The sequence below is a fragment of the Falco peregrinus genome, chromosome 13 (genome assembly GCF_023634155.1).
Source record: "Falco peregrinus isolate bFalPer1 chromosome 13, bFalPer1.pri, whole genome shotgun sequence".
Classification (NCBI taxonomy): domain Eukaryota; kingdom Metazoa; phylum Chordata; class Aves; order Falconiformes; family Falconidae; genus Falco; species Falco peregrinus.
Window position 1 is genome coordinate 21,911,154 of NC_073733.1, and position 16,751 is coordinate 21,927,904.

Here is a 16,751-nt window from a genome sequence, read left to right on the forward strand (position 1 = left end):
GATGATGAACTTGAATAAACTTGCCCTGAGAAATTAACTGTATCCCTGCCCCCCCCCAAACCACCCTCACAATTGATACTGGAGTTCACAGTTTGCCTTGAACTGAATCTACAAAAGCTAAATTTGTACCTGTTCCCTTTCAGGGGCTTTATTATAGTAAAAACAGAACAAAAAATCAGTCTCGACTTGGGAAGTTTCCTCAAACTTTGCTTTTTGTATAGTTTCCTTCCTGAGAGCTCACTGAACTAGATACTATTCACATATTCCTATATTCACACTGTTTTTTCTGCTTTGCTTTCCAGGGTGGAGCTGCGCTGTACTTGCCACGGTTAGCATGGTTTGGATTCCAGTATCATTAACTGGGGGGAGGAGGGGAACAAAAGACACTGGCCTGATGATAATATTCTTATTTTTCCTTTCTTGAAAAACATTGTAGATGAATGAACACAACGTTTGCAGGTTTCTTCTGAAATAATCTTGTTTAAGGACAAGGTTGATACAGATTGACAGAAAACTTGTAAGAGGGAACACAGTGCTGTAATACGCCTCTCTGAGAAATGTCCTGCTAGGAACGATATGCAGGAAACTTGCAGGGATTTTTTTTTAACCTCGTAAATAATCTGTTGTTCATACTTTCAAGCGTATGACTGATACTTTCAGGGAAATTGAATGAGCAAACTAAGTATGGATGTTGTCAGTTGGCTGCAGCCCTGAGGTCCGTAAAAGGGACAACTGAGTAGTTGGAGTTCATGTTACTGACACTGAGCAAGCTGAATTGTGGCTGCAGATCCCTATTATTATTATTACTATTATTATTACCATCATCATCATTATTATTATTCATTTCATATTAGGCTCAATATAAGAGCATTCTCAGCAACTTTGCCATGTCATAGAATTAATTTTGAAGTGAATAAATATTTAGAAACTGGTTACTTTGAAGCCTTCATCTAATAAAAGTACCTCGCAGAGGAGAAAGTGGTTATAATGTCATGCTGATCATACAATGACCTGCTGAGGAACATAATGGGCAGAACCTGCTGAACAAATTAAGGTACTGGAATGTAAAAACTATTCAGCTGAAAACTGTGCACCAAATGAAATCTGATACCCTCATCTGAGAACTGCACACCAAATGAGATCTGATATCCATACAGTCATGGACACGGGCTAGATGAGATGCTCTAGAAAAAGGTATAAAAATATCCAAATATATAATATTTAAATATTAAATTGAAACCTGACATAAAGCCTTGGCCCTCCTAAATTATTGACTTGCTATTACATTTTTGATGATTTATTTCTCTACAAAAGACCATTTGGGGGAGGCAGCTCTTTCTAAGTTTTACATTTCAGTGACATACTGTTTTTTTATTGAATACCTCTTGCTTCTTTGGTTTTAAGACCTAGAGTAAAACAAATTCTGAATTTACTTTTTCTTATTCAGTCATTTTTATATCTACATATACCATTATTTCTCTTTTATAGTCCTTGACATGAATGACAATCCTAACTTTCATTATTGCTTTTCTCTGAACTTCTCAAATATTGTAGTGATAAGCTGGGGATGCAGAACACTTGTTTGCAATCTCTTATTGTTTGAGGCAATAGGAAAAGTCAGACATAGGGCAACAGTGTCTGCAACACAAGTTCTAGACTAAAGCTCCTGTTGAGCACTCAAGCGCTTTCAAGAAGTCACTCCCCACTTGATTTCCTTTATATTTAAATTAAGATCTGCCTCATGGCACACTGCTCAAGTACATATGCATTTAACTTCATAGGGAAGATGTTGCCATTTGGTTTCTTGTGGATGCACACCAGTTACGTGAACAGAGGCACTGGGCTAGGTAGCTGTGTGTGAACCAAAGGCCCATGAAGCTGGGGCTTGTCCCTCCATCTCCTGCCACTTAACTGCTCTAAAAGCTCCATGTTCGCACAATCCTGCTATAACAAAAACAACGTTTACAAGTGACCTAGCCTGAACAGTTCTATATTTAAAAGCTAAATTCTCTCTCGATGTTAAATACTGGTAACTTGGTCCTACATTTTCTTGCACACTTTTTATTTTCGGAAGGATGAATATTGCTGGTACACACTCCCTGTTTCAGTCTAAAACATTTGTCTTCCATGGTTGAGTTACAGACCTTTAAAAATAGGCTTGCAATGGAAATGCTGACATGCCAGCTGGCTGTTGCTGCAATGACACATTCACAATAGGCAACTCTCTTCAGCCAGCTCAGCGACAGGGAACTAACTGGTAATAGTTAGCTTTGTGAAACAGGTTGCTCTAATTTAATCGAAGACTACAGCAGCAGAGCATTTTATACTGTGTACTTGTTTGTCCGATGGTTGAATTCTGCGGGTTTTTTTTTAAAAAATCAGCACAGGAAAGTGTTGTGGACTGTGGGGTGTACTGGTTTGCTCCCTCAGTCATGCTAATTTGATCAAAATTATTTGGCAATTAAGAATGGTTTGAGACTTCCTTTGCTAGCTTTATCTAAAGGGCAGGGCTTACTAGAAAGTCATGCAGAGTGTTTAAATAAACAGTGTCATTCAGGAGTTTTCTACCCTTAAAAATATGTATTTTTCATAGTATCATCTAGCGTTTTCCAGCTCCAGAGATCAAACGGTGACAGAGAAGTATTATTTTTTCATCCGTGCTCTTTTTGCTGTCCCCTCAGGTCTGGAAATACTGGAGTGTTTCTCACTGAACACATGCTTGGAAACAAAGGAGTCCGTCCCCTCGGTGTCTGTAACCACGGTGAGCAGGCTGCTCCGCTCCCGCAGCCCTGCGCGCAGCTTATTCGCGCGTTTCACCTCACGAAGGACCCAGGAGCAACCCGGCTACACTTTCTTTTCCACTTTCCAGTCGCGCGTCCAATCTTGCCACCTCTCAATTCAGAAAAAAAAAAAAAAAAAAACAACCACGAAACAAAACGAAACTTCGTGGGGTTTTCCCCCCGCGGTCGCGGCAGCGGGAAGGCCAGCCCGCCAGCCGCTCCCCTCACAGCCGAGGCGTCGCCTCCCGGCGGGCCTGCGCCGCTCATGAGGGGGCGCCGAGGCACCCGAGGTAGGACGGGGTCTGAGGGGATGAAGGGGTCTGACGGGACGACGGCCTCCTAGCCGGGGGGGAACTTCACCGACCGAGCTCCATCGCTGATTTTACCCCCCTCCTCTTTGTCTCGTTTTAAACGCCTCCGTGCCGCTCTCCAGCACCCTCCCTCAGCCTCAGGCGGAACGTCCAGGTGCCGCCGACAGCCCGCCCGCGACACCATTGCTTCACCGCGCTCCCTCCCTCCGGCGGGCAGGCGGTCACCCTGCCCGGATCCCCCCCGGTGCCCAGGCCGGCAGCCGGTCGCCCCCCAGCCCCGTCCCCCTCAGCCAGGCGCCGCCCGGCCGCGGGCCCGCGAACGTCACCGCGCGTCACCGCCCCCCTCCCCATGCAGGGGATTCTCCGGCCCGCCCTGACGTCATCCCCGTGCCGCGCAGGCCGCGCCCCCTCCGGCCGCCATGTTGGGGGGTGTGCGCGGGGGAGCGCAGAGCGGCGCCGCCTCCGCCGGCCGGCAGCAGCAGCAGCAGCACTAACAGCCCGTGTTCCGCCGCCGCGCTCCATGGCCAGGAGGAGGGGGCCCGCCGCGGCTGCCCACCGCCTCTGAGCCGGCCGCGGGCCCGGGAATGCGCAGCGGCTGGCGGCGGCTGCCCGGCTAGGAAGAGAAGCCGGGACATGGTGCCGTTCGCTCCGCTGGAGGACGCGGAGGAGCCGGAGCCCTGCCACAAAATGGAGCTGTACGTGAGCGGCGGCGAGGTCAGTGTGGGGCCGGGGGGGCGGGGCTCCCGCGCCGCGGCCGGCTCCCCGCCGGCACCTGCCCGCCCGCTCCCCGGCCCCCGCCGCCGCCTGGGAACGGCCGGGCTGGGGGCGGAGGGCGGGCGCAGCGCAACGCCCCCGGCCTCTCCCTGCCGGCCCCCGCTTCGCCGGTCCCCCCCCTCCGCCCTCGCCTCGCTGCCCCCGGTCTGCCCGCCGCCCTCCTCCGCCGGATCCTAGCGCTCTCGGCGGCGCCGCCGCTTCCCCGCCTCCCCTGGGATCTCCCCCCTCACACGCACACACACACACACAGAGGCAGCCCGGCGCTGCCGCCGGCCACCTGGCCTGCTCCCGGCTCCTTCCCGCAGCGCCCGCGCCGGGACCGCCCCCCCCCCCCCCGGGAGCTCAGTCCGGCTCCGGCCCGACCCGGGCAGGCGGCGGCCCCCAGGCTTGACCCGCAGCCCGGCCGCGGCCCCCCCGCGCCTCCCCCGCCTGGCCCGAGGGCGGCGGGGCCGTGTGGCGGGGCCCGGCCGCGACCCCCCCGGCGCAGGCAGCGGGACGGCGGCAGCACGTGCGGAGTGCGGGGGCCGCCGGCCCCGCCGGGGGAACAAGGCGCACGGAAGAGCGTTGGGGCCGGTGCGCTTCGTGTCGCCTTCCTGACCGTGTTAGTGTCACGCTTGTCGGTTCCCTGTGAACGCGGTTTTACGGGCACGGCTCGCGTGGAAAGTTACTTTAACTCCTCCTGGAAATGTGACTGTACGGATCGGGGTGCGCATCCAGGTAGGCTGGCCCTGGGAGCGGGCCCTTTGCTTTTGACCCATTAAACTAAGCAGTAATTTTCATACACGCAACAAGCAGAAGGACCCGGGAGCATGCGACTGAGGTTTGGATGCGTAAACGTTGTAAAGGACGAGGAACAACTTCGAGAGTGGCTTCGAGGTACTGCTTAGCACTCTAGGTGCGTCCATAAGCAAGTACCGAATGTGATTTAAAAGAAAATAAATGGTAAAACTGGTTATGCTGTAATAAAGTGCCTATCTCAGCAGAATGTGACACTCAGGTCTTAAAACTTGCACTTTTAAATCAGAAGCGTAGGATTGTGTATCAAGTATCATCAAGTATGACAAATAAGAGATTACACCTAGGTGTATTAGGCACACAAAAGATGTTATCTAAATAAAGCTTCGTAAAACTGGTCAGACTTGCTTTCTGTGATGCAGTAGGCTTTTCTTATCCTAAGTAAAAAGGTCTGTAGCAAATTCATCTCTAAGTACAAAGTGTGCAAAACAAGCCTAAGTTAAAGTTCTGGGAAGAGTGAAGGGGTATCCTTTAAAGAATTGTGTTGAAATGTCATTATTTGATAAAAATTGGTACTTATAAGGAATCCAGTAATTCAAATAGGAGTCAAGCCATGGGGGTTTTATATCTCATGGGTTTTTTAAAATTTATTTTCTGTAGTTGTGTCTACGGAGTGCCGCTTTTAAGTACTATAATTACTGGACGTGCATTTCTACATCATGACTGCTACACTTTTAACACTTTAAAATATTCTAATGATCTAATAATACTGGATGCGGTACCTCTACCTTAATATTAGAGAAATCCTAATTATGTTAGTGAAGCTACAGGTAAGGATTAAGAAGTCAGCAGAAGTATTAAGGCTTATTTGTTAGTCTTGAGGTTTATAAAAATAATGTGCTGTAGTTAAGGTATGAAGTTTATTGAAGATCTGAGAACTTTCTTGGCCCTGTTGATCTGTTCTTTAAGAATATTGTGATACATTGGTGTTAAAATAATCAAACTTAGAATATTGTAGCCGAAATGAGAACTTCTGTGGTGGTTGTGCATCTCTCAGTATTTTTTGGCTGGACAAGTACGCCTCCACTAAGGCTGGTGCTACTTTGAGTACCGTGTTCAGTGCTGGTTTTGTGTATGGATTTTGCCATAAAAATTTATTGGCAGTTAGCAGGAGTGGCTGGAGAACCAGCCCTAGCTCCGGCACGGCAAAGCTCAGACAGGTAGTTCTGCTGACAGTGGTGACCTTTACTGTCAAATACTCGGCTGGGCTAGGGCTGCCGAAGGGGCGCGAGGTTGGCGATGCACTGCTGGAGGAACCAGGTTCTGAAGTCACACTCGCCGGGCCAACAGAGCGTAGGACCCTGCCTGCCCAACTGAAACAGCTCTGTGTTTGTAACATCTGAAGGCAACTGTTTGCAACAGTTGTTCTTAGAATTGTGTTTTTCTCAAGCCTGTACATGAACTACTTACTTAACAGGGTCTGTGTAACCCATTTCACTTGTGCTCTGATTAAAGTGTTTGTTACATCTGTGTTACATTTGGCTAGCAGCGTTTGAGGCTTCATTTATACCAATACCAGTTTCTTCAAGTTGCATGTGAAGTTCCCAAATTACATTAGCAAATACTTGTTATTGTCATAATGCTTTATATTAAGAGCATCTCAGGGATGTGTTGTACTTTTTACTTGTTGGAATTCTGCATTCACATGGTTTGGGGATTTAAGAATTTTATTTTATATTATAGTAGATTTTGGTTTGGTTTGGAATCTTACCTTAGTATTTTTTTTTAATTAATTGTAGCCTATAGTACTTACTACAACCTTACGTTGGCAGTCTGATAGATCTCATTGACCTTGCCTGCGCTGTCAACAGTGTTACGGAGAAATAGTCCTATATTTTGAAGAGTAACTTATTCCTACTCGCTGGTGCTCTTGGCCATCAGTTGTGGCATAGGAGGAAAAATCTGAGAAGGAGTTTTCTCTGAGGAATTTGCCTGTTAATTAACTAAGTTTAGGATTACATTATTAGAAATAAGTGCATTTCCAGTGAAGTAGCACACACGTTGACTGGAAGTAAAAACAGTTGGCAAGGGAAGAACACGATCTTGGAGGTAGGAAACAAATTTTCATGCTTCACGGCATAAAAACAACACGAGCTTTTGGAAGAAATCTAGGATTGAATTATTTTGCCATTTTTTCATGTTGCTTGTCTTTGAAGTGCTGAGGATTACATTTTGGACTGTATGTTGTGCTGTTCCTGTTCTTATATTCCTGTGACAGTGTCACTTGTGAAGCAGTTTTGCAGCCTTAAGCCTAGGTAGGAAGGGTCAGTGTCATGCAGTTTAAGCTTTGAATGTTGAGTGAACCTCTTTCCTCCTAAATACGGGATTAATATGTATTTTCATGGTAATAAAATAATTAAAAAATTTTCATGGTACAAGGGTGCTGATAATACTCTACAACAGTTGATTATAAAAATATTGCAGTCAACAAAGAAACAGGAAAGTAAATGTTAACATTTTATTGACCAAGCTGAATGAAATGCAAAAATACTTGGAATTGGGCAGATACAGTAATTTTGGAATTTTCTGCCCATTTGATAGAAGTAGTCTTGCATTTAAAAGGATAGGTGTAATTAAAGTGCATGCTGTTTGCAAAACATGAATATTGTGACTTGCCTAAATGTGACCTCATACTCAAATATTTGTTTTTGAAATAAATACTTCAGAAACAGTTGCTTAATTGGCTGACAGTGACAAGGAAGGTGAGGCTGAAACAACAAAGTGGCTGGAAACTAAAGTATTCTGCTAGAAAAATGGGACTGCGCTGAAAGTTGCTGCCTCCCAAAAGGCATGTTCATCAGTTGAGCTTTGCTGCTGTTGTACGTAATCCATTGCCAGTGCCAATTTAAATAAATGTATCTTTGATTTTGGCCAGTGTTTTCAGTCCATTCTCTTAAGCATGTTCTGAGCCTCGTCTGTCAAAGGCCACTGAATTTTGTTAGTGTTTGGAGTTGCATAACTCCTTTGTGAGTAATTACTGGCAGTGACATGGATGACTCAGCTACCTAGTTTTGTGCATCTCTGAAAATCTCCACATTTGGGTGGTGTTATGTTAAGAAAAAGTAGTAGTTTTGCCCCTAACCTGAAGTGAAGTACCCTCAGCTCTTGCAACAATTTACAGTTTTTATAAAGACTTATGAGAGCAAGCCCCCTTAAAGTGGAGGGGAAAAAAAAAAAGCAAGCATGTTAATACTCTTAAATGGAAAACAATGAGTGTCTTTATGCATTGAGAAGTGATGCAATATAATAATAATAATAATTCTGTTTTGGTATGCCACTTTTGAAGATAATTTTTGGAAGTCTGCTGTCATATTTTGAATGTGTAAAAGGAGCAGGGGGTCTGAGGTAGCTCACCTTGGTTCCCCCAGGATAGCTTTGGAGGCGCTTCACAATAACCATAAATCAGAAGAATGGTATGGTGTGTTAACTCATATATAGAATCTTAATGTTTATGTAGATGTGCTTCATTACTACATCAAGAATAAAATTTGAAACACATTGTTTTCATCAGGTTAAAATGTTCTTTCCCAGTATTCCTCATTTGTCATTACACGTGATTTTGAGATTGGCTGCTTTGTGCCCTTTGGTTATGGAGTTACAGTCACCTCCTAGACAGGCGGGAGTGAAAAGGGTCTCAAGTCCTTCACTGCTACAGCAACCCCTGTGCTTGTGGTTGGGTTTGTGTCTTGTCATAGCTATAGCTAGTCTGAGACACATGGTATTCTCCCCTCATCTCTGATAATGGGAAGGATCAAATGTTCTCTTAAAATTGGTAATTATACGTTTCTGAATATTTGTTATCCTGTATGAAGGTATGATTTATTTGCCACAGGATAAGAACTTTCTAACTTTCCCTAGTAACTGACTATGGGTTTAAGGTTGTTGGTTTTGTTGTTTGGGGTTTTTTTTAAGGTAGATGGCTTTATCTTCCTTTTCTACTTGGTACGTTTGTGTGTGTGAGTGAGTTACCTGGCCTCTTTTCTCAGGAGCTGAGGGACTGAGGCTAGCGCAGGGTTTGTGCAGGCGGTGAGCAGATGAGAAGAAAATCCAGCGCAGACCTGCAGAGTCTGACAGGGACACTGCCATCCCATCAGCAGGACATCCTTCCTCTGGTCACATCGTGGTAGGGTGGGACCCCGCTTTAGTTGGTGCAACTCCGTTGGGTAATTCTTGTAACACTGCTTCATCTTCCACTTCGTGGGGCTGGCTGCTGTACTGGAGGAAGCTTTTCCTTCCCAAAAGTATGCGAGCCCAGGCAGTAAAGAGCACTGAATACAGGTTGGGCACCTGCATACAATAACAATATCTGCTATTTTTTTACAAAAAAACCCAACAAACCAACCAAAAACTTGTGGGTGTTTTATAGGAAGAACAGGTGCTGTTAAGCTTCGGTTTTGTTCAGTCACTTTTAGACATTTAAAAAAAAAATGAAATCCCTTGCCTATTTGGCTGTGCACAGAATCCCCAAATTTCTCAAACCTATCTCAGGAAATAAGATTCAGTAGGCCAATGTGTTGCTCATTAAATTAATGTTGCAAACACTCTGCAGATGTAATTCAGAATAAATGAGGAACAAATGTTGTTGTCTTAACAGGGTTTTTTCCAAAGGATTTGTTTCAAAGTCTTTTCAAAATAATTGGGGTTTCTAATGCAAGCTTCCACTCTAGCATTTTGAAATAAGTATGTGAAATAATACTTTTCTATGTGGGGAAGCAAACTGGTTAGTCTTGCGTTCATTTGGAAGAATTGAGAGGTGTAGGTCTGGTGACTAGCTGCAGTAACTTAGCAAATTAAGCACAGTGAAGGAGGAACCATGGAGGATGCAGAAGATTTTGTTGATACTTATGTAGGATTTTACCTGTTTGTAGCCAGGCTAGATTATCCATGAGTGGTGATGAATAATGCTTTCTACTTACAATAATGTTATGATTATAAAATTCCCAGTTTTTCTTCTATAAAATTCTTAATTCTGTTTGAAGGCTTAAATGAAGACGTGTAAAAACAGGGCAGAGCAAACGAGCTTTACATCTACAGTTTTTCCTTGTAGTTAGGCATTTTGCTGGCCATTTGTCTAGTTTCTTTTGGCCAAAACCTGTAGACCACCCAAACCATAACACATTTACCATGTAAACAGTTAAAACATCCCTAATACGGGGGCGAAGATGGTTCAAATCTTTAGTAATCCTGGGATTCCTCTGTTCTGCTGTAATTATTGGAGGAGAAACATGTGCAATAGTAGTTAAGACTTTTACCAGCCGCAAAAGCCCTTGGGATGTTCTCCCAAAGTAGTCCCAGCAAGTCATGGGATCCATCGCAGCTATTTAAATCAGAAGGCAGATTGTGCTCTGTTACTTCGGAGGCCGTTTAGCATCAGAGGACTGGGTCTCTTAGCCTACTGCTCTGGAAAAGTAAGTTTCTTACCTGCTAGGTTGTCTGACCTTAACTTTGTTGTCATCTTTTTATATAATTGTTTTGGTTATTGTTATACTAGTCAACCATGTGGAGTACATTCTGTAGTTCTCAGATATGTGTTTGGAAAGTATTGACGCTGTTTGCTGAAATGTCTTAGTTTAATTTGTTTTAATTGAAGTTATTACTTAAAATGGTCAGTTAGTTGTAGGACTTTAGCAGTACTGAAGAGCAAAATGATTCAAGGATGAAAGAATCTCCTTCAGACTAATGGTACTCGCTTCTTTCAGTTGTTCTCATTGTAGAGATAAGTGCTTTCTAATTCTCAATAATTTAAATTTGTGCATTCATGGATATTTAGTAAATAATGACTTAAAGGTTAAAATAAACCTCTTCAGGTTAAAAAGTTCTGTTCTATGCATTTGTGTGTATTCAAGATTAAATCACTGAAAGGGGTGCTACTTGACTGCAGAAGCAGAATTTTGTATGTGGTTTCCACAGAGATGGGAATTAAGTATTAATTGTAACTTTCCTTTTTTGCCTAATATGGGGGACAGTGGAAACTTCTAGTTACTGAAACTTGGCCAGTATAAGTAACTGTACAGAACAGTAATGATTTGACTTTTGCCACTGAATTTTTTAACTGAATAACTAACAAACTCCTAGACTTTGGGTTGCAATCCAACAGGTTTGTTGTTTTGTTGGGTTTTTTTAAGGGACAGTGACCACGGTTCACAAACAAAGCAAGCAAAAGTGTAGTCATGTATATCGAGCAATAAAAGTACATTCATGCACTTGGACATAAAAATTCTTTGGACTAAAAATTGGCAGGCATCCTAGTCTTTGTAGTTATAGGGGAAAAAAAAAACAACCCATGAGCAACAACGAAGGGTAAAAGTGTACGATGGGAAATTGTTAATTAAGATGCCATTTGATTACCTGCCTTAAAAGTCCAACAACTTACTATATTTGATTTGCCAGAAAGCTGAAAGTATGCTTACATGGCATGCTCAGGAACTACGTAGATCAAATAACATGCTGATTTTTTTTTCATTCAAAACCCCATTCCAGCAGTGACACTTTCTGTGTCTGGTTGCCTGGAGTTAAGCTATCGTTTTCAGCGTATCTAGAATTCTTCTGGCTGGTAGTTTGGGTTCCAGAGCTTAAATTTAAGTAACAAAACGTGGAAAATGTTGACTGTATTTAAAGAAAGAAAAAGCAAAATGCAGACAAAATTCACTTCAAATTCAAGTACTTGAGTGAAAATTGCATGTATTTCCGAGCACCTGGAGTGGAAACTTGTTTTATTACTAGGTCCAAATAAAAATAAGATTTTTGGACAACTTTGTGCCTCTCCTTGATTTGCTGTTAAATGTAATCTAGTGATACTGTGAAAAGAAATTACGTGGCAGTGAATCATCTGAAATGTAATTGAAGTTCATATCTGGTCTGAATGTTGGTATTATTTCTTGATGTATTCAGTTAATTCATACAATAACATATATGTTTGTAAACTGTGATTACAGTAAGCAAAAACTCAATTAACTGAATGAAGGTAACCAAAGCCTCATGCTGCTTTCCTTGATATTTTTTTTCAGTGAGGTTATAGTCCAAAAATAAGTGCCAGTGTGTTGATACAAAAATTGGAGATTTGATTTTTATCAAAATCATTAATATAAGAGTTAGCTTTTAAAAGCTGTACTTGAAATCAAGAGTCCTAGGAGCAGCAGTGGAAGTGGTTGAGGGTTTGCTTAGATGATGCAATTGTGGTGGTATAAACCTGTCCCTTCAGCCCTGCCTGTTTGTCGGGTTTTCTTGTCGCTTTTAAATGGGGGCATGGTCTATATGGCATTTCAAGATTCTTTGTAGTCCTGTGTTTTTACCAGTTCACATACTGATAATCATAGCATATTTTGGTATCTTAGGCATGTATTTGAGATAAATTCAGAAGTACGAGAAGAAAATGTCATGACCCAGTCTGAGAATTTAATGGGTTCAATTTCTGTTTTCAGGAAATAAGTTGTTTGTTTCCTTGTGTTATTTCTAGCTAGTATTTTGTTGTGAGATCTATGCCACATGAAGGTAGCAATACTGAACAATTAACATATAATAAATTAGCAATTATCACTAGCAAAGTCCGTAACTAGCTTCAACTATTTTGTCAGGTATTTCATTTGTCATTACTGCTTTGTGTGTTTGAACAGTGTGCCCTTTGCTTTCTGCATTATTTTTTTTTTTTTAATTTCAGTTGTTATGCAGCATTGAATTGTTTGTTACTTAGGGAGAACTGAACTTTTAGATTTTTTTTTTTTTTGCTATTGCAGCTGTGGACTTGGTACCTGCTTTTTACTGTTGTTTTTGGGGGTACACAACTGCTAGCGAGTATTGTGCTCACTTAAGAGCATGTTGTTTATTTGTCTCTGTCTGGATGCCTGTCGTACTTTTCTGCCTCTTAAAGGTGGTTGGTGGGTTTGAAATTGATCCACAAATATTTTAATATACAGATCTACAGTTTCTAAACTACTTTGTTAAACTGTGACTGTTCTGTTTGCTAAATATTTAAATAACTTTTGATGCAAGCAGACTTTTGGAGGGATCTAATTTTTGAGGAAATAATGACTTATTTTTGTGAATAAGGATTCTGTGGTATGTATTCTCCGTTCTGCTTGCTCTTGTGCTTCTGCTTCTTGCCCCCAAAAGGCTTAAAAACATTTTTGAATCTCTTTTGCTTTAATCTGCAAATTAATTTTCAGCAGCAGATTTTACAATTTTAGCTTTCTGAAAAGCATCCGCAACATAAATTTTGTACATTTTACATGTCATCTTGTATGGATGGTATCTGTAGCTTTTAAAGAAGGAATTTTAAATTAATTCCAATTAAATAACACTGTGGAATGGCGTTTACAAAGGGATATGCTAAATGATGCATAAGGGAGACACTAAATATAACTACTAGGTAGTAGTGTTTGATTGAAACTACAGTTTTAAATTAGAGCAACAAGAACACCAGTTTTCATTTGTGTGCTCTGAAATGTAAATTGGTCAAATTATAAACTCTGCTTGTTTGAAATTGTTAGGTTTTAATGCTGTTGTTTGGTTTTTTTTCTTTTTCTCTTCTGCATTCCCATTTCTTCCCATCTCCAGCTAAATGGCCTTAAAATGGCAGATGAGCCTATGGAAGAAGGTGAACCATATTCTTACCATGTAAGTATATTCGATTAGATGTTCAGTTTAGGCACTCAATTAGCATTTCGTTTGAAGCGAAATTTATGCATTCCCTGCTCTTTAATAACTTTTGAACCTTTCATTTTGTTTGACCAGATCTGAGGAGGCTCTTAAGTCTCAAAGATGAATTGGAAAATTAGTACCTGGGTAGGGGCCGTAAGTGCCTTGTTGGGGAAGCTTGCACATCAGGCAGTGCTTTATGGAAAACAGATTCTGTGTGCTGGAGAGGGCAGGTCCCTCAGCCTCAGAAAGTGCTCAGTCCAGCCATGAACCTTTTATACATAGAGTGTTTATTGTTACCTCTTACTACACTGTCAGCTGTTCTTCCTTTGTATTTTTTAATGTAGCTGCTGTACATTCATCTAGAAGGTACTTAATTCCTGCTATTTTAGAACAGAATTGATTTTTACACCAGGATGTTAATTTGACTGTTATGTACAAGTATCTCGGATGAACCCTGTTGTGCATGATTTTTGTCCAGTGCCTTGGTGATGTGCATATTTAGGAGGTGCTGAAGATCAGTGTTCTGTACGCTGGCTAAATCTTGGACTAAACTTTAGGCTAATACTGTGTGTGGTGAAATGCCTGACATTGCATGGAGAAGTTGGCCATCATTTTTGAACACAGCCATCCATGTATTTTGTGTTTGGAACAAGATCATGGAAAAAGGTATTAAGTATATCTTATTGCCAGCTGTAACCACTGCTTTGTATTGCAGTAATAAGTTATAAGTGAGTGATCTGGAGAGTAAAGTCTTGGGGGAAGAAGTGTGGTGCTTGGACATTTCCTGGTGTAGAGTAAGTAAATAAACAGTCAGTGTCACGGTCATCTTACACGTAGCGAAGAAAGATGAGCAATGGGTTGTCTCAGTTGTTCGCGGTACTTGAAACAGAAGGATGTTGCTGAGCTTGTTTGTTAGGTGCTTGGAGCTACATACAAGTCAAGCTGTAACGAAGTAAGACGGCACAAAGCCAGAACCGATTGCGGCGTTTCTTTCAGTGCTTTGTCTTCTGTTGAACCTGCTGGGAATAGTTAGGTTTTGTGCAAGGCAGCTCGGTGGGAGCTAGTACCTGAGCTCTGAAATAGATTTGCTGCTCAAGCAGCAGAGCACAAAATCAGATAGCCAAATTAGCGTTTTGTGGAGGGCAAACTAGAAATGAAAATGAAACTGGCTTATATAGCTGTTCAGCTTTTTCCCTTCTTGTGGGAAGGCCACTTCTTGTGGATGTGAAAGCAGAGGCCGCCGTATGCTTCAGTCATGCCAATTTTTAGTATTTAATGATAGTTAAGTAAGTGAAATTATATAGCCAATCTTTTGTGAAAGTAAAACACTTCATAAAAAATAGCTCATTTCATACATTTCAAGTTATTCTTTATTTGCATGGAAAGCATTTTTCTCCTCGGTTCACATTTAGAAATACTCTGTCAGTCTCTGCAGCAACCACAATATGATGTCACAGGCTAATGATTCAAGGTGGGTGATAAACAGAAGAGCAGGTGAACTGTTAAGGATCTTTTCTCATGCTAAGGTTCACAGTGTTAAGGAATACAAATTAGGATGGTGAAGTAAAAAGGCTTCTAAGTATAGTATTTACATTTTTCATGGAAAGAACCAGCCATTAGTCTGTTACGTGACAGGACAGGACGACGTTCTGCTTTCATCTGTCCTGGGCTGACTTGAAATGCTAGTGTGTTTACCTGCATTAGATTCCTGCCATGTGTTTAAAAAAAACAAATAAAAATGAAATGTACATCTTTCCTATGAATATGTATATGCATAGTCAACAGGATGGATGGATGAAATGAAGTTGGGATGTCTACACTGTATCATCAGTGTATGTCAGCGTTTTTTTGTCAACAAAAAGGGAAATAAACTATCTTGGAGTGTGAATTAATGAATTAACTTTGTTATTCAGCAGTATCTTCTGTTAATACCTACCTTTGCATGGGAAGCAGGCGGGACAGGCCTTTTCCACAAAGAGGGAAGTAAGAGATGTAGGGGAGGGGAAGGGACTCGTGCAGTAACAGCTGGACTGCAGTTTGTGACTATACTGAGATGTTAGTTTGAATTCTTTCTTTCTTCCTTCCTCTGGACAAACAAAACAATTAAGGCAGAGACGGTTAATACAGTGCGATGATTACCCCTGCTCACTTTTTAGTTATTACTGTAAGTATGTACGCATTTAGGTGATCAGATTTCTACCCTGAATTTCTGTGTAAACCCACATAGAGGATTTCATCCAGGTACTTCTGTATCGTCTGGTAACGCTGATCACAAGTTTTAATGCGTGGTCCTGGGCAGCAAGACTTTCTGTCTGTAGTCAGCGTGACTGTAGTCTGATGTTCTCCCCTAAAGCCAACTGTTTCATCCAGCGGCTGGGTCTTTTTCTGGTGCTGTTCATACTTGCCGTTGCAGGAGAGCAGTGTACTGTGGGCTGGTAGGGTGTTTTTCTGGTCTCCACTAAGAGAAGCTTTCAAGACGAAGACCTAAAGGGAGGACAGGAGGACAGTTAATAATCATCTGGGTACCCTAAAAGGAAAGTACTGCAGATCAGATGGGATTTTCTGTTGTAATTGGCTTCTTGTATTTGCTGTGTACAAGAAGTTGGTATTCTTGACAGGGCTGAGGGGTGCCGCTCTTTTTTCACATACAAGCAGAGGTTGCTGTTGTAGGCCTTGGCACACAGGTTTTATTTTCAAGGATACTTTTTTTTTTTACATCTCACTTGTTTTCGCTCACAGAAACTTCTCTTACACCATAAAAGCTGCAACAAGTCATCTGATTTGTTTTCATCATGAACGTTTGTCTTTTCACAATTGTAGCTGCTGTGCCCTGCTTTTCTAATGAGAGTAAAAGGAAGAAGTCAACAGAACACTGAATCTTTTACCTACCTCAGAATTACTCTCAGCTTTTTGAAGGATGTTTCCACACAGGGTAGTCTTTCCATGAGCTCTGCACCCCAGAGTTGTGTTTCTTCTGTTGGATGCAAGAATTGTCAGAGTTCTTAAGATGACTCATATCTTATTTACGGTCTTCAAATGATACATGTTCCTCTAGCTACAAGTGGATGACCATATTTATTATTTGCTGCTGTGAAAAGCAATAATTACCTAAAAATGATGAAATTCAATTTAGCTTTCATTAAGACTATTTCAGGAAAGGGAAAGATGAGAAGAGTAATCACTGGGAAAACTAAAGGCTGCTAAACAGAGGTGAAGCACAGAGGGATCATCTTGTACAGATCTTTAAACTGAGTATGTTTATTCCTTTCATGTAAGAAAATCAATCTTTGCTGTGGTTGTAATATTTATGACAAAAGGAAATGAGTATTCTTTGGGAATTTTACATCAATTTAGAAATTTTAGATGCATGTATTTAAGAAAGGGTGGTTGGGAAAATTCATGATTTGAACAGCTTTCTTTTCTGCCTTATTAGAATTTCAATTATTTTATTTTT

At 41.9% G+C, this 16,751-nt stretch overlaps 1 protein-coding gene across 3 annotated transcripts in view; it reads left to right on the forward strand.

Moving 5' to 3' along the window:
* Positions 1–3,511: 3,511 nt before the first annotated feature.
* RPS6KA6 (ribosomal protein S6 kinase A6) overlaps positions 3,512–16,751 on the forward strand; it is a 43,362-nt gene continuing 30,122 nt past the window's right edge. The window contains exons 1-2 of one of the 3 annotated variants that reach the window (XM_055818002.1): positions 3,512–3,805; positions 13,214–13,273. In XM_055818002.1, coding sequence (XP_055673977.1) covers positions 3,725–3,805; positions 13,214–13,273 — 141 coding nt within the window. In that variant the 5' untranslated portion in view covers positions 3,512–3,724. Of the gene's footprint in view, positions 3,806–13,213; positions 13,274–14,971; positions 16,550–16,751 lie in introns of those variants that run through there. The other 2 variants (XM_055818003.1, XM_055818004.1) reach the window with 2 other exon arrangements.